Source organism: Arachis hypogaea, chromosome 11 (genome assembly GCF_003086295.3).
Source record: "Arachis hypogaea cultivar Tifrunner chromosome 11, arahy.Tifrunner.gnm2.J5K5, whole genome shotgun sequence".
NCBI classification, from domain to species: Eukaryota; Viridiplantae; Streptophyta; class Magnoliopsida; order Fabales; family Fabaceae; genus Arachis; species Arachis hypogaea.
The window spans coordinates 143,970,688-143,989,507 of record NC_092046.1 but is presented as its reverse complement, the minus strand read 5'-3'; the positions used below and the strand labels follow the sequence as shown (position 1 = coordinate 143,989,507).

Below are 18,820 nucleotides of genomic sequence, written 5' to 3'. Positions count from 1 at the left end.
TCTCTAATTTTCGAAAATATCTCCCCTCTTTTTCAAAAATTTCTTTTTAATTAACTAATTATTTTTATTTTTTATTTTTGATTTCAAAAATTTTTCGAAAAAATACTAACAAATTTTCAAAAACCAATTTTCAAAAATCACTAACTCCTTTTTCAAAATAATTTTCGAAAATTATCCCTCCCCCATCTCATTCTATTTATTCATTCATATCCTAACATCTCATTTCACCTCCTTCCATCCTCACAGTTGTGTTTCTTCCATTATATTACATTCTTTGTCTCCCCCTCTTCTTCCACTCACACAGGGATCCCTATACTGTGGTATAAAGGATCTCTATTATTATCATTATTTTTCTGGCCATTCTTCCTTGTCATATGAGCAGGAGCAAGGATAAGAACATTCTTGTGGAAGCAGATCCAGAACCTGAAAGGACTCTGAAGAAAAAATTAAGAGAAGCTAAAATACAACAATCCAGAGATAACCTTTCAGAAATTTTTGAACAGGCAGAGGAGATGGCAGCCGAAAATAATAATAATACAAGGAAGATGCTTGGTGACTTTACTGCACCTAATTCCAATTTACATGGAAGAAGCATCTCCATTCCTGCCATTGGAGCAAACAACTTTGAGCTGAAACCTCAATTAGTTTCTCTGATGCAGCAGAACTGCAAGTTTCATGGACTTCCATCTGAAGATCCTTTTCAGTTCTTAACTGAATTCTTGCAGATATGTGATACTGTTAAGACTAATGGAGTAGATCCTGAAGTCTACAGGCTCATGCTTTTCCCTTTTGCTGTAAGAGACAGAGCTAGATTATGGTTGGATTCTCAACCTAAAGACAGCCTGAACTCTTGGGATAAGCTGGTCACGGCTTTCTTAGCCAAGTACTTTCCTCCTCAAAAGCTGAGCAAGCTTAGAGCTGATGTTCAAACCTTCAGACAGAAAGAAGGTGAATCTCTCTATGAAGCTTGGGAAAGATACAAACAGTTGACCAAAAAGTGTCCTTCTGACATGCTTTCAGAATGGACCATCCTGGATATATTCTATGATGGTTTATCTGAGCTATCAAAGATGTCACTGGACACTTCTGCAGGTGGATCCATTCACCTAAAGAAAACGCCTGCAGAAGCTCAAGAACTCATTGACATGGTTGCTAATAACCAGTTCATGTACACTTCTGAAAGGAATCCTGTAATCAATGGGACGCCTATAAAGAAGGGAGTTCTTGAGGTTGATACTCTGAATGCCATATTGGCTCAGAACAAAATATTGACTCAGCAAGTCAATATGATTTCTCAGAGTCTGCATGGAATGCAAGCTGCATCCAACAGTACTCAAGAGGCATCTTCTGAAGAGGAAGCCTATGATCCTGAGAACCCTGCAATAGCAGAGGTAAATTATTTAGGTGAACCTTATGGAAACACCTATAACTCAACATGGAGAAATCATCCAAATTTCTCATGGAAGGATCAAAAGCCCCAACAAGGCTTTAATAATGGTGGAAGAAACAGGTTTAGCAATAGCAAACCTTTTCCATCATCAACTCAGCAACAGACAGAGAACTCTGAACAAAATGCTTCTAATTTAGCAAATCTAGTCTCTGATCTATCTAAGGCCACTGTAAGTTTCATGAATGAAACAAGGTCTTCCATTAGAAATCTGGAAGCACAAGTGGGCCAGTTGAGTAAAAGGATCACTGAAATCCCTCCCAGTACTCTCCCAAGCAATACAGAAGAGAATCCAAAAGGAGAGTGCAAGGCCATTGACATAAGCGCCATGGCCGAACCTGTGAGGAGAGGAGAGGACGTGAATCCCAAGGAGGAAGACCTCCTGGGACGTCCAGTGATCAATAAGGAGCTTCCCTCTGAGGAACCAAAGGACTCTGAGGCTCATCTAGAGACCATAGAGATTCCATTGAACCTCCTTATGCCCTTCATGAGCTCTGATGAGTATTCCTCTTCTGAAGAGAATGAGGATGTCACTGAAGAGCAAACTGCCAAGTCTCTTGGTGCAATCATGAAGCTGAATGCCAAATTGTTTGGCATTGATGCTTGGGAAGTTGAACCTCCCTTGTTCATCAATGAACTAAGTGATCTGGATCAACTGACATTGCCTCAGAAGAGACAGGATCCTGGAAAGTTCATAATATCTTGCACCATTGGCACCATGATCTTTAAGGCTCTGTGTGACCTTGGTTCAGGAATAAACCTCATGCCCCTCTCTGTAATAGAGAAACTGGGAATCTATGGGGTGCAAGCTGCTAAAATCTCACTAGAGATGGCAGACAGCTCAAGAAAACAGGCTTATGGACAAGTAGAAGATGTATTAGTAAAGGTTGAGGGCCTTTACATACCTACTGATTTCATAGTCCTGGATACTGGAAAGGAAGAGGATGAATCCATCATCCTAGGAAGACCCTTCCTGGCCACAGCAAGAGCTGTGATTGATGTTGACAGAGGTGAAATAGTCCTTCAATGGAATGAGAACTCCCTTGTATTCAAAACTCAAGGATCTCCCTCTGCAACCATGGAGAGGAAGCAGGAAAAGCTTCTCTCCAAGCAGAGTCAACCAGAGCCCCCACAGTCAAACTCTAAGATTGGTGTTGGGAGGCCACAACCAAACTCTAAGTTTGGTGTTGAACTCCCATATCCAAACTCTAAGTTTGGTGTTGGAGAGTCTCAACAAAGCTCTGCACATCCGTGAGGCTCCATGAGAGCTCACTGTCAAGCTATTGACATTAAAGAAGCGCTTGTTGGGAGGCAACCCAATGTTTATCTAATTCTTATTTTTATTGTTTTTCATGTTTTCTTAGGTTCATGATCATGTGGAGTCACAAAATAAATATAAAAATTGAAAACGGAATCAAAAACAGCAGAAGAAAAATCACACCCTGGAGGAAGCATCTGCCTGGCGTTCAAACGCCAGAACAGAGCATGGTTCTGGCGCTGAACGCCCAAATGGGCAGCATCCTGGCGCTGAACGCCCAGAACAAGCATGGTTCTGGCGTTCAACGCCAGAAATGGCACACAAATGGGCGTTGAACGCCCAAAATGGCCACCAACCTGGCGCTGAACGCCCAGAGTTGGACACAAAGGCATTTTTACATGCCTAAGGGGTGCAGGGATGTAAATCCTTGAAAACCTCAGGATCTGTGGACCCCACAGGATCCACTCAGGATCTGTGGACCCCACAGGATCCCCACCTACCTCCACTCACTTCTTCTCACCACTCTCTTTCACACAACCCCATAAACACTCTTCCCTAGAAACCCCTCACCAATCACCTCAAGCTCTCTTCCCCACTAAACCTTCACCACTCACATCCATCCACTCTTCCCAATAAACCTACCTCATAAACTCCACCTACCTTCAAAATTCAAAACCAATTTCCCACCCAAACCCACCCATATGGCCGAACCAATACCCCCCTCCCTTCCCTATATAAAGACCTCCATTCTTCACCAAATTCACACAACACACCCCTCTACACTCTCCTTGGCCGAAAACACATCTCCCTCTCCCTCTCCATATTTCTTCTTCTTCTTCTTCTATTCTTTTGTTTATTGCTCGAGGGCGAGCAATATTCTAAGTTTGGTGTGGTAAAAGCATAGCTTTTTTTGTTTTTCCATTACCATTGATGGCACCCAAGACCGGAGAATCCTCTAGAAGAGGGAAAGGGAAGACAAAAGCTTCCACATCCGAGTCATGGGAGATGGAAAGATCCATCTCCAAAGCCCATCAAGACCACTTCTATGATGTTGTGGCCAAGAAGAAGGTGATCCCTGAGGTCCCTTTTAAACTCAGAAGAAATGAGTATCCGGAGATCCGACATGAAATTCAAAGAAGAGGTTGGGAAGTTCTAACAAATTCCATCCAACAAGTCGGCATCCTAATGGTTCAAGAGTTCTATGCCAATGCATGGATCACCAAGAACCATGATCAAAGTAAGAACCCGGATCCAAAGAACTATGTTACAATGGTTCGGGGAAAATACTTAGATTTTAGTCCGGAGAATGTGAGGTTGGCGTTCAACTTGCCATACATGGAAGAGAACGCACGCCCCTACACAAAGAGAGTCAACTTTGATCAAAGGTTGGACCAAGTCCTTATGGACATATGTGTAGAAGGAGCTCAATGGAAGATTGACTCCAAAGGCAAGCTGGTTCAACTAAGAAGATTGGACCTCAAGCCTACAGCTAGAGGATGGTTGGAGTTTATTCAATGCTCAATCATTCCCACTAGCAACCGGTCTGAAGTTACTATAGACCAGGCCATCATGATCCATAGCATCATGATTGGAGAAGAGGTGGAAGTTCATGAGATTATACCTCAAGAACTCTACAAGGTGGCTGACAAGTCCTCCACCATGGCAAGGTTAGCCTTTCCTCACCTCATTTGCCACCTATGCAATTCAGCTGGGATTGACATAGAGGGAGATATCCTCATCAAAGAGGACAAGCCCATCACTAAGAAAAAGATGGAGCAAGCAAGAGAGCCCAGTCATGGAGCTCAAGAGGCGCAAGAAGCTCATCACCATGAGATTCCGGAAATGCCTCAAATGCACTTTCCTCCACAAAACTATTGGGAGCACATCAACACCTCCCTAGAAGAATTGAGTTCCAATGTGGGACAACTAAGGGTGGAACATCAAGAGCACTCCATCATGCTCCATGAAATAAGAGAAGATCAAAAAGCAATGAGGGAGGAGCAACAAAGACAAGGAAGAGACATAGAAGAGCTCAAGGACATCATTGGTTCCTCAAGAAGGAAACGCCACCATCACTAAGGTGGATTCATTCCTTGTTCTTATTTCTTCTGTTTTTCGTTTTCTATGTTATGTACTTATCTGTGTTTGTGTCTTCATTACATGATCATTAGTAGTTAGTAAACTCTGTCTTAAAGATATGAATGTCCTATGAATCCATCACCTCTCTTAAATGAAAAATGTTTTAATTCAAAAGAACAAGAAGTACATGAGTTTCGAATTTATCCTTGAACTTAGTTTAATTATATTGATGTGGTGACAATGCTTCTTGTTTTCTGAATGTATGCTTGAACAGTGCATGTCTTTTGAAGTTGTTGTTTAAGAATGTTAAATATGTTGGCTCTTGAAAGAATGATGACTAGGAGACATGTTATTTGATAATCTGAAAAATCATAAAAATGATTCTTGAAGCAAGAAAAAGCAGCAAAGAACAAAGCTTGCAGAAAAAAAAAAAATAATAGGCGAAAAAAAAATAGAAAGAAAAAGAAAAAAAAGCAAGCAGAAAAAGCCAATAACCCTTAAAACCAAAAGGCAAGGGCAAAATAAAAAGGATCCCAAGGCTTTGAGCATCAGTGGATAGGAGGGCCTAAAGGAATAAAATCCTGGTCTAAGCGGCTAAACCAAGCTGTCCCTAACCATGTGCTTGTGGCGTGTAGGTGTCAAGTGAAAACTTGAGACTGAGCGGTTAAAGTCAAGGTCCAAAGCAAAAAAGAGTGTGCTTAAGAACCCTGGACACCTCTAATTGGGGACTTTAGCAAAGCTGAGTCACAATCTGAAAAGGTTCACCCAATTATGTGTCTGTGGCATTTATGTATCCGGTGGTAATACTGGAAAACAAAGTGCTTAGGGCCACGGCCAAGACTCATAAAGAAGCTGTGTTCAAGAATCATCATACTGAACTAGGAGAGTCAATAACACTATTCGAAATCTGAAGTTCCTATAGATACCAATCATTCTGAACCTCAATGGATAAAGTGAGATGCCAAAACTATTCAAGAGGCAAAAAGCTATAAGTGCCGCTCATATGATTGAAGCTATGTTTCATTGATAGTTTGAAATTTATAGTATATTCTCTTCTTTTTATCCTATTTGATTTTCAGTTGCTTGGGGATAAGCAACAAATTAAGTTTGGTGTTGTGATGAGCGGATAATTTATACGCTTTTTGGCATTGTTTTTAGTATGTTTTTGGTAGGATCTAGTTACTTTTAGGGATGTTTTCATTAGTTTTTATGTTAAATTCACATTTCTGGACTTTACTATGAGTTTGTGTGTTTTTCTGTGATTTCAGGTATTTTCTGGCTGAAATTGAGGGACTTGAGCAGAAATCAGATTCAGAGATTGAAAAAGGACTGCTGATGCTGTTGGATTCTGACCTCCCTGCACTCAAAGTGGATTTTCTGGAGCTACAGAACTCGAAATGGCGCGCTTCCAATTGCGTTGGAAATTAGACATCCAGGGCTTTCCAGCAATGTATAATAGTCCATACTTTGGCCAAGAATTGACGATGTAAACTGGCGTTCAACGCCAGCCTTTTGCCCAAATCTGGCGTCCAGCGCCAGAAAAGGATCCAAAACCAGAGTTGAACGCCCAAACTGGCACAGAACTTGGCGTTCAACTCCACAAATGGCCTCTGCACGTGCTACACTTAAGCTCAGCCCAAACACACACCAAGTGGGCCCCAGAAGTGGATTTATGCATCAATTACTTACTCATGTAAACCCTAGTGACTAGTTTATTATAAATAGGACATTTTACTATTGTATTAGGCATCTTTGGTCTCAGTTTTATTCCATTGTTCATCTTAGGAGACTATTGATCACGGTTTAGGGGGCTGGCCATCTCGGCCATGCCTGGACCTTTCACTTATGTATTTTCACGGTAGAGTTTCTACACTCCATAGATTAAGGTGTGGAGCTCTGCTGTTCCTCAAAGATTAATGCAAAGTACTACTGTTTTCTATTCAATTCTTCTTATTTCTTTTCTAAGATATCCATTCGCACCCAAGAACGTGATGAAGGTGATGATTATGTGTGACGCTCATCATCCTTCCCCCTTATGAACGCGTGCCTGACAAACACTTCTGTTCTACATGAATTAAGCTAGAGTGAATATCTCTTAGATCTCCTAACCAGAATCTTCGTGGCGTAAGCTAGAATGATGGCGGCATTCAAGAGAATCCGGAAGGTCTAAACCTTGTCTGTGGTATTCTGAGTAGGATTCAATGATTGAATGACTGTGATGAGCTTCAAACTCGCGAGTGCTGGGCGTTAGTGACAGACGCAAAAGGAGGGTGAATCCTATTCCAGCATGATTGGGAACCGACAGATGAATAGCCGTGCCATGACAGGGTGCGTGAGCAGATTATTCACTGAGAGGAGGGGATATAGCCACTGACAACGGTGATGCCCTTGCATAAAGCCAGCCATGGAAAGGAGTAAGACTGATTGGATGAAGATAGCAGGAAAGCAGAGGTTCAGAGGAACGAAAAGCATCTCCATTCGCTTATCTGAAATTCCTACCAATGATTTACATAAGTACCTCTATCCCTATTCTATTAATTATTATTCGAAAACACCATTATCAATTTATATCTGCCTAACTGAGATTTGCAAGGTGACCATAGCTTGCTTCATACCAACAATCTTCGTGGGATTCGACCCTTACTCACGTAAGGTATTACTTGGACGACCCAGTGCACTTGCTGGTTAGTTGTATCGAAGTTGTGACAGACTGTAAAACTAGATCAGAGTATCTGGCCTAAGAAGCCATTACCAGAGATCACAATTTCGTGCACCAAAAGACATCATTATGGGCAATCTGAATAGCACTGCGGTTGTCACAAAAAACATTAGTAGGGGATGACTGAGGAGAACCCAAATCTTCGAGAAGCCAACGAATCGAGATAACCTCAGCAGTGGTGTCAGCAAGGGCATGGTACTCAGCTTATGTGCTATGGATCGAGCAGTGAACGTTTGCTTCTTAGCACGCCAAGAAATGAGAGCGTCACCAAGAAACAAACAGTAACCAGTAGTAGAACGACGATCAGTGGGATCACCAGCCCAATCAGCATCGGAGTATATCTGAAGGGACAAAGAGGAATGGGCAGAAAAATAAAGGCCATGAAATAGAGTGTCTTTTGTAACACCCTCACTATCAGAAGTCATGCTTCCGGCTGCGCTACTCTGATAGCAAGAAGTATTACGACTACTTTACATACTAAATATTAAAATAGGAGCCTATGACTCGACACTGTATCGCTGATTTCTTTGAAAAAAAACAGAAATAAATACTTTATCTTAAGAAAAATACAAATAGGCATAGATTCATATACAAGACTTCTTACATAATAATTCAATATATATTATACATATAAAACATACAATTCCTATCCCTCTTACAAACTTGTAATAACAAAGACGAGGGAAGAAAATAATCTAGTTAATACAACAGCATATAAACCAAACGCAGTATAACTCTTCTTAATGCTTCTTCATCCGGTTCCTGAAAAGGTAAAGCTGTAGGGGGGTGAGAACTTAACCACACGGTCTCACCACGGAGTTTCAAAGTTGTCATAAGAAGATATTTAATAAGAAAATTATTTTCAAGCTCAGCGATTATCATTGCCTTATGAATATTTTAAAACCAATAGGAAATCGTTCAAATTTTTTTCAAAGAAACAATGTTTAATCCTTCAGAAGTCCGAAACCTTTCCTTGCTTATAAGAAAAACTCAATCAGAAATCAACCACGCAATCAAACAACACAGTCACTAATTCAGCACCAAAGTTCATTCTCAAATGTAGCACGCCAGGACAAACACAGGCAAGACAGACAAGGAAAGCACAAGTAGGTAGCAGTTACAGCAAATAGTTCAAGTAGCAGTTAAGAACAGTTTAGCAATTAGGCAAACTAAAACAAGTTCAAACCCAAGCAAAGCAAGGAGATCCTATGCCTAGATGATGATTCCATGGCAGTGGTCACTGGAAAACAAGGAGATCCTATGCCTCCAAGAGTTTGCTTCTCCGAAGAGGCTAGGAACATCCTTTCTGAACCATACAAGGAAGCAATTGTGATTAAGGTTCTTGGAAAAAACCTTAGTTACACGGCCATGTTTCACAAATTGAAAGGGGTATGGAGGATCACCGGTGGATATGAAATCTTGGATGTGGGTTTTGGGTACTTCCTCGTTAAATTTGATCGCATGGACGATCGAGAGAAGGTTTTACTAGGGGGGCCATGGATGATCTTCGGTCACTATATTGCAGTCAAGCCATGGACACCGGATTTTAAACCTTGTGAGGACACTTTCGGGGAGACTATGGTTTGGATTCGAATTTCTGGTTTGAGCATATGGTACTATCAGGATAAAGCCATGATGAGAATCGCTTCTGCTGTGGGAAGACCAGTCAAGGTGGATCTGGCTACTAAGTTGGCGGAAAGGGGAAAATTTGCTTGGGCTTGCGTGCAAATTAATCTTGGTTTGCCGGTGGTCCGGAGTGTGATTGTCGATGAGTTTGAATATAAGGTGGAGTATGAATGCTTACACCTTATTTGTGACAAGTGCAATTGTTTCGGGCATCCAGCAACTGACTGCAGAATGACCCCAATAGATTCGGAAAGGGTGAATCGAAAGGAAACATCAGTGACCGAGACGGCGGCCCGGGTGGTGCAGCCACAGGAAGCTTCAAAAGAGAAAATTTTTGAATTTGGATGCAATCCCAAAGAGTCAGTGATAGTTGCAGAAATTGGGGAGGAATTAGATGATACGTTGCATGGGAAGGAAGTGGGATCCCAACATTTGGAAAATGAGGCTGGCTGGACCAAAGTCAGCGGTAAAAGGAGAGGAAAATTGAGTCAATCAAACAAAGCCCAACAAACATCTAAAGATAAAATGCCGGTGCGCTCAAATCAGAAATTGGACCAGAACCGTGACTTTGGGCTACGTATGAGAGGAGCCGAATCAGGGGTGAAGACTGGGTCGGTTAGCGGATCTAAGGCACACATGGCATCTTCCAAACAGCAAGGGGTGAAGGGCAAATCTGTCTCCGTTGCGGTGCCGACTTTCACTGCCATTATCAAAAACGGACACAAGAGGTTGCGCCCTTCTTCTTTGCAGAATTCGCCGTCGACTCCGGACTGCCTTGGCGACACCAGCAAGCAGCAAATCGGCAAATTGGAAGGGTTGTCAGTGGAGGGACACAGACAAACCAGGCAACAACCGGACAAGGACAAGCAAGGCTCAGGGGGATATGATGGTGGATCTTCATCATCTCGTTAGGGACTTCAGCTGAGGTTGGTCCTTTTTACAATACAAATTGTTTTATGGATTATTTAGATTTAAGCTTTCTATTTTGGAATATTAGAGGTGCCTCTAATAAATTGGCCCGGGTTCATAGTAAGGAGTTAGCGAATAAATTTCATCCTACTTTTTTCATTCTGTTTGAAACCCATATTGCTTTCGAGAGGATGAAATCTTTTTGGAATAATCTAGGTTACCAGGGTGTTGGTATTGTTGAGGCTAATGGTCATAGTGGGGGTATCTGGGTTCTATGTTCTAATTCAAATATTTCTGTGAGAGTATTGGATGTAGTTGATCAATGTATCAGTTTTGAAATCACTATGGGCAATATATCTAGTTACTGCAGTGCGGTGTATGCTAATCCGCATATACATCGGCGTAAAGAACTGTGGGGTGACTTGACAAGGATTGCTAATATGATCCACGGACCTTGGATTGTGTTAGGGGACTTTAATGATGTTTTGTTGCAGAGTGAAGTTAGAGGGGGGCAATTTAGACTTGCCAGAGCAGAACAATTTGTGGAAACATTGGAGGATTGTGGGCTGTTTGATATGGGAGCTATTGGGAGAAGATTCACTTGGTACAGGAAGGTGAAAGGTGGGGTGCAGGTGGCCAAGAAGCTTGATAGAGCAGTCATCAACCAGGACTGGCGACTAATGTTTCCAGAGGCTTATACTGAGGTGCTGGCGCGCCTTCACTCTGATCATTGCCCATTATTCACTAGGTGCAAGATGGCAAAGAGGGCTACCAAGGGCCATCGTCCGTTCAGATTCCAGGCTGCGTGGATGACTCATCCTCTTTTTAGGAATGTTGTTGATATAGCTTGGAATAGAGGAGCTCCGGATGTAGTTAAATGTTTGTTGGAGGTTCAAAAAGATGCAACTAGCTTCAATAAAAAGGTTTTTGGCAATATTTTTGTTAAGAAAAGGGAGTTAGAGAGGCTTTTGAATGACGTTCAGATTACTCTGGAAAGTCGGGAGGATCAACAGCTTAGGATCAAAGAGCAAGTTTTGCATCAGGAACTGAATGATGTCCTTCTTCAAGAAGAGTTATTGTGGTATCAAAAATCTAGAGAATAATGGGTGAGATGTGGAGACAGAAATACAAAATTTTTTCATCTGCAGACAGTTATCAGGAGAAAGAGGAACAAAATTCATGGGTTATTTTTGGAGGATGGGTCTTGGACCACGGAGACTACGACTCTAGAAATGGCGGCAAATTCTTTCTTTCAAAAGCTCTTTTCTACAAGGGAGGATATTGACCTGGACGCCATGGGGCCTTTTCCTTGCCCGTCTCTTAGTACTGAGGCTTGTCAAAAGTTAGTGGAACCGGTGACGTCTGAAGAGGTTAAAAGAGCTGTGATGACCATGAGTTCATTTAAAGCCCCAGGGCCAGATGGATTTCAAGCAATTTTCTACAAAGAGTTCTGGGACTCTCTTAGCAACGATGTGTGTAGACTGGTCAAGCGAGCCTTTGAGGGTGAGCCATTGAATGCGGCTATTTTCGATACTCTCATTGTTCTAATTCCTAAAGTGGAAGTTCCCTTTTCCTTACGGGAGTTTCGGCCTATTAGCTTATGTAATGTAATTTATAAAATTGTCACAAAGGTTCTAGTTAACAGGTTCAGACCTTTCCTGTCGGAGATCATTGGTCCTTTGCAAGGAGGGTTCATTACAGGAAGAGGAACCACAGAGAATATTATCATTGCTCAAGAGATTATGCACTTCATGAGGAACACCAAGTCTCGAAAAGGGACCATGGCATTCAAGATTGATTTGGAAAAAGCTTATGACAGGGTAGACTGGCATTTTCTGGAAGCTACTTTGGTCCGGTTTGGGTTTCCAAAGGCTACCATTAATCTTATATTGAATTGTGTGACTTCCTCTTCATTGGCAGTTTTGTGGAATGGGAACAGGCTCCAAAATTTCAATCCGAAGAGAGGGTTGAGGCAAGGAGATCCTATGTCTCCTTATCTATTTGTACTCTGTATGGAAATGCTTGCCTGCTTTATCTCTCATAGAGTTTCCCAAGGTTTGTGGAACCCAGTTGTAGTTTCTAGGAATGGACCACGACTCTCTCATTTGATGTTTGCAGATGATCTTTTGCTTTTCTGTAAGGCATCAAAAGCTCAAGTAATAGAGGTCATGCATTGTTTGGACTTGTTTTCTAGAGCGTCAGGTTTAAAGGTAAATCTTCATAAGTCAAAGGCCCAGTGTTCCAAGAGGGTGTCGGAGAGGAGAAAAGAGGTTCTCTCAGGGGTCTCTAACATCCGGTTCTGCAATGATTTGGGTAAATACCTGGGAATTAACATCGGTCATGCCAGAGCTTCCAGGAAGACGGCTCAGGAGATTATTGAAAAAATTTCGAGAAAGCTCTCCAGTTGGAAAGGACGCCTACTGAATAAGGCAGGGAGGCTTTGCCTTGTTAAATCGGTTATGGCCTCTATCCCAGTTTATGAAATGCAAATTTCTCTTCTCCCGAAGTATGCATGTAATAAAATTGATTCCTTGATGAGACAATTCTTGTGGAAAGGCCAAGCGACTGGAAAAGGGCTGCCTCTGGTCAGGTGGGAGGTCGCCATAACTCCTAAAAAGGCAGGAGGATTGGGTATTAAGGATACTTCCTGTGCTAACATGGCGCTTCTGGGAAAGTTGGTATGAGATTGTCTAAATAATAGTGAGAAGTTATGGGTGCAGGTTCTGAAGCATAAATATCTCAGGAATCAATCTGGTATGAACAGAAACAGTAGAAATTCTTCATCGGCTACCTGGAAGAACATTGTTAGTGCCTATGAGCATCTCAAGGAAGGGCTTCATTGGAATATTGGAGATGTCCACAAATCAGTTTGGTATGATGAGTGGACTCCTTTTGGTAAGCTTTGCAACCTTGTTCCTTATGTACATATTTCTGAATCAGATTTCATGGTGGCTGACTTGTGGAAAGGGGTGTCTTGGGAGGTTGATAGTCTTACCACGCCTATTCCGCATGAGATTAAGCAGTTTATTTATGGTCTGAGATATCCTAGTTTGACTGAGTTGGAGCCACAGTGGGAGTGGTGGCCTGCAGCAACAAAAAAGTATAGTGCAAGGGAGGGTTACAAATGGTTATTAAAGAAAACATTAAATTGGAATGCCAACAGTAATTGGAACTGGTTGTGGAACACAAACATTCCAGAGAAGTTCAAATTTACTATGTGGCTTAGCTTACATAATGCTCTACCAACTGAGACCTTTCGATTCAAGCGGCATTTAGCTTCTTCAGATATGTGTAAGAGATGTAACAAGGCGCAGGAGACTTTGGAGCATTGCCTTAGAGACTGTGAACGATCAAAGGCAATCTGGTATATGTTGGATCCTAGTATCCTGGACTCGACGGCTGGTACTGCTCTTGAAGAGTGGTTTCGGAAGGCCTTGGCTAACAATGAGGCGTCCTTTGGTGCAGGGCTTTGGTGGGTATGGAGACATAGGTGCAATGACATATTCAACACTGACAACCCTTGGACAGACCATAAGGTTGTTGCCTTGGCCAGAATTACCGCCAAGGACTTACAGGTTTACAGGAATCGAAGCAATGCCTTTAGGTCTCTCCGAAATTACCTGTGTTGGGAACCACCGGTAGGCAATAGTTTTAAAGTTAATTGTGATGCAAGCTTGTATATGGATTCAAATTTAGCGGGATTTGGGTGTATTATTAGAGATTCTAAGGGAGATTGGATCTCGGGCTGCTCTGGAAGCATTCCCCCTTGGTCTATAATCAGATGTGAATTATTTGCTGCTTGGAGGGGGCTGGTTTTAGCTTAGGATTGCGGTTTGAGGGATATTATATGTGAAACAGGTTGCCTTGACATTCTGCCCATCATGCATGAGCTTACAAGTGGGTATCCATCTGAAGTAACAGATTTGGTTCACAAGATTCAGGAGCTTTTATCTCGTCCTTGGCTTGTTCACGTTGAATGGGTGTCCCGAGAAGCAAATAGAGTTGCGGATTGGATGGCTAAATATGGTGCCAAGAGTAACTCTAATCATGTTATTTGGTCTGAGCCTAGTGTTGATCTCCAACGAATCATCCGCTCGGATTTAGAATAGTTTTTGCTTCGTTTCTTTCCTTGTTTAGTCACAAAAAAAAAAAACCCAAGCAAAGCATACAAATGCATATGATGCATGCCTGTCCTATGGCTGATGAGGCTCATCTGTCGGTTATCCAGCCAAACCGACAAGTCTGAATTGTCCTTAGACTGTCCCCCGACGTGCATCCCCAAGAGTCTATGCATAGCTTTTTCTCAAATAATCAATATTGCTCAATGGGGGTAACATTCGGGAGAATTTATATAGTGCCCGGTCACACTTACGTCGTAGGGTCAACAGAGTATCGAGTTTTCAACCTGGTACACGTGGTGGCAAGCCACGACACTTAATCCAGGGAACCTCGTATCTCAGATATTTCAAATTCATAAGCCATATAAATAATTCATTCATCATTCATCAATATCTAAGCCATTCTCAAAATCATCATCATTCGTCAATCCATATCCCATTTCCAAATTCATTCAAAAAAGAACATATTTCAAATCAATCCTCATCATCCTTCTTTCTGTTAATCAATAATCTCAATCCAAAACATAATTCTTTCTTTGATAAATAAAGTAATCTTAAACCACATAATGCTTAAAATTAAACCTTTTTAAAATAACTACTTCAAATGAAACTTCTAATTTTATAAAATTTCGGCAGCATCTCCTCTAAACCTCGGATTCTGCCACCCTTTTCGGGTCCCAACAAAACCATTTCTCAAACTCCTTTTCAACGGTTTCAAATCCAAGTCATTCACAAATCTCAAGCCGTTTTCCAAACCCAAATTAACTCTAACATCAAATCATTTTCCAATTCTCAAATTATACTTGATAAACATTCAAATCAGATTTTCAAATTAATCTTTAACTCACTATCTCAATACTAACTCAATATTCAGAAATAGCCACAGTCAAGTAAACAATCACATTCATTCAAGGCTATTCAGTTCAATTCATAAGACTCCATAATCACTAAAAATATTTATTTGCTTAAATATCAATTTATAACAACTCTTAAAAATAAAAATGAGTTTAATGAAAACGCCCCTACCTCAATTTAGTTTAAACGCATCAATTCCTCTTTCGTTCATCACTTCTGTTTGGCTCATGATCCTCAAAGAAAGCAATTGCCTTACCAGCCTTTGATATTATAGTCCTATAATCTCCAACAACAGCAACATAGAGATGGTTATCAATCAAAACAGCGGTTCAAGCAGTAGAGCCATCATCCCAGAAAATGTCTTTTTTCAGAATACAGAAATTGAGAATTAGTACCTTAATACGTTTCACTTATAGCAATTTGGCATTAGTAAAAGATTTTGGATGCTTCATGAGATTATCAAAGAGATGCTCTTTCAAATACTCTGCACCACGAAAACCACCATGACCATCAAATACTCCAAGTAAGCATACTGAATGACCACCAATTTTTAATGTTTTAATATCGTAAAAATTCTCCATCAATACTTTCTCCCCTCTGAAGCTTGAATACCCACAGCTAAGCCTTCCATTCTCACTATTCCACCCTCCACTTGCAAACCGGCCATCATCATCTTTCTCTGGCATCATATCTACAAGGGAATCAGCACTTCTTGACACGGAACCCGTATCCACCATCATCACTGTGAATGTCTTGAATTGGCAAATACTAGGGACAGCTTGCAAACTCCTCCTAGTGTTGTTTATTCTCACTCATTTGGCAAAGGTTCTAGCTTGAACAACCAAAGACTTTACACAACTGCTGCATACCATCTAAACGACCAATCAAGAAGACAAGGGTAAGGCTCAGCTGAATAACTCACAATAACAACTTCATTCAACATAAACACTCCCTCACATTAGTAACGGAACAACTTAAGCGTACACATCGAGATCAGAAATAAGGGTAAGGCTCACCAAAACAGTAGCGGCTTCAACGGTGGTTCTCTGGCAACAACAGCGCCGTTCTCCGGCAATAGAAGCACGGCTACAGCAACGGCGGTGGCAGAACAGCAACTCCAAGAATCCAACCACTGAACCAATCTTCACCAAATTCCAAACCTTGATTTTGGAAAACCCAATCTACGAATCTTCCTCATCAAACCCCGATGACACCGTGCAACTCACCGGCGTCCATGGCAGCGGCGGAGATGAAGCACGGCAGTGAGCTGCTATGTACATCGCATCTTTTCCTCTCTCCTTCGTCCAATGGCAACGACGACGGCAAGTATTCTGGCGGCGACGCGAATGCTTTCAACAGACGGTGGTGGCGGCTCTGATTACGACAACAAGGTGCGGCGGTGGCGACGAGGCAGCAGTAGTGTGTGACGATGGTGGTGCGAGCTGGACAGCGGCGACCTCTTCTCCTCCCTCTCCCTTGGCTCTCTTCTCCCCTTCGTTCTCCCTCTTCTCTATTTCTGTTTCCCCCTTTTCTCCTTTCTTCCCCCTCTCTGTTTTTTTTTTCCTTTCTCCTTTTCTTTCCTTTTCTTTTCTTTCGTTTTTGCTGAAGGCTGAGGCATAAGGGATGAGGGGGTGGCGGTGATAAATTAGGGTTAGGATAAAATGGTTTAGATAATTTTAATAAAATTAGAGGTACAGAGTATTAATTAAAAATCTAATTTAATCCCTCAAAATTATTTTAAAATAATAGTTAATTATAAATTTGTTAATTAACTTCTAATAAGTATTTTAATTTAAAATTAGAGATAATATAATTTATTTTCTTTGTTTATAAAATTAAAGTATTAAATTCTGAAATCTCAATTATTTAAATTAAATCATATAAAATTTTATCCTTTTATAATTATTAAGTTGTATAATTTAAATATAGAAAATTACTCAATGATTATGAGATTAAGTAAAATTTTTAATTTAATTATCAAAACTTAATTTAATTACTTTAATAAAATAATATTTAAAAATAAAGTCTTTAATAAATAAATAAATAAATTGAAACTAACTCTTAATAATATATATGTTTTTTTAAAAAAACCTGGGTCTTACATCCTATCCACCTTATAAAAATTTTCGTCCTCGAAAATTAAAGAAATTCACAAGGTAATACAAAGAATCAATACTCTACTGTCTAAATGCTTTTTAAATAAGTAAGAAAATTTAACATATTACAGGAAATATTACGTGGTTTTAATACCTTTCTTTTGAATACTTTAGGAAAAAAAAAGTTTTGGTACATATAAATTTTCAAATAGAAAATAAACCATAAGACTTAGAAATAAAGGAAAAGCATGGTGTAAAGCAGAAGTTACAAGATAGGCTCAAAAGAAAAGGGGTTACATGGTGTCAACCTTAAGGGTTTTAACATAGCTCACTATCACAACTCCCTTTGATATCACATTCTTACAAGCTTCACCTTCCGCATTCACGAACCGTGTCCTAAAGAACTACCGTGTTACAAGTTTCACCTTACGCTTATCTATCTCACGTTGCTCCAGTCACTTAGCTAACTTGTTGCGAGTTGTCATCTTATACGAATTGAGCTACCAAAAACTTGAATATCTTCTCAACAATACTCTTTTCCCGAAATTTAAACGTCATAACCTATGGCGTTTTCAAACTTGCCAAAGTTCACTTCCTCATTTACTAGTCATTCCCTGAAAAACTAACGCTTCGGTTTTTATTTTCTAGGGACCACGTGTGACATTGAGATATGTGTCAGTATATTCAAGGAGTTACAAATCTAAGGAAAAGATGAATAAGTGAGAAGGATAAAATTCGTATAAATTCAGGAGGATGCGTAAGATTGCAACTAACGATTTACAGGCACGAGAAAATGTTCTGAAAAGAAAATAATTTTGCATCTAAATAGGAAATTTGAATCCAGGAACTCCATAAGAAATAAGAAAAGTAGTGATGATTTAAATTGAAATAAGTTTAAACCAGAACAGAGGAACACTAAGTTCACAAGCGAGGAATAACTGAACTAACGACATCATTTGCAAAACTCAAAAGCATGGGAAAATCTAAAAAAGTATGATTTCTCATTCTAAAAAGAAAAGATATGAAATAGATATCCTTCAAGAGAGGTAACAGAAGCGTAAATATTGGGTTATGTTAAAACAAATTCAAGTTAAATTCGATTTGTGCAAAACTTGAAATAATGAAAATTAATTGAGCTAAGAATGTTGAAAAATCTTAAAAGATCATAATCAAACAAGAATATGTATAAAAATTTACATCAATCTTAGAGGTAGAACTAAATTCTATTCAAAAGGGAAAGTCCAAGGTAAATTAGTCAATAATAGAATACTTGGTACATTACGAACAAATAGGTTTCGATTGCATAGGAAAGTTTTAAAGCTTCATATCAGTGAACATATGCTAAGTTCCAAAATGATTTTATTGAAATTTAAAGTAAGGCTACGGATAGAATTCTGCAAAAGAAAAGCTGAATTGAAACTTCTTCAATGGAATCCAAAACAAAAACCTTAGAACGAGATTATAAAAAGTGGTATGTTGCACCAAAATAAGTTTGAAGTTTACTCAAAGGAATACAAATTTTGATAAAGAATAAGCAACCAAAATGGTGTTTCACAAGAACTTGGAGAAACGTTTGAAATTATAAGTAAGCAAAGATGTACAAAAACAAAAAGACGTACCGAAAGGGAAAATCAAGTTGTAACCCTATGAAGGAATGAATTCACTTTCCCAAAATAATTACTAGAAGTTTTAATAAAGTATTGCGTCAAAACA

At 40.1% G+C, this 18,820-nt stretch overlaps 1 protein-coding gene and 1 non-coding gene across 2 annotated transcripts; one reads left to right on the top strand and one right to left on the bottom strand.

Moving 5' to 3' along the window:
* Window positions 1-908: 908 nt before the first annotated feature.
* LOC112725583 (small nucleolar RNA R71) lies at window positions 909-1,016 on the bottom strand. The gene has a single exon (XR_003164682.1). It is a non-coding gene; the product is annotated as a small nucleolar RNA R71 (small nucleolar RNA).
* A 9,213-nt stretch (window positions 1,017-10,229) lies between these two features.
* LOC140176270 (uncharacterized) lies at window positions 10,230-11,141 on the top strand. Its single transcript, XM_072206211.1, has one exon. It carries the CDS (start codon window positions 10,230-10,232, stop codon window positions 11,139-11,141), a length of 912 nt encoding a protein of 303 aa, XP_072062312.1.
* The last annotated feature ends 7,679 nt before the right edge of the window (window positions 11,142-18,820 follow it).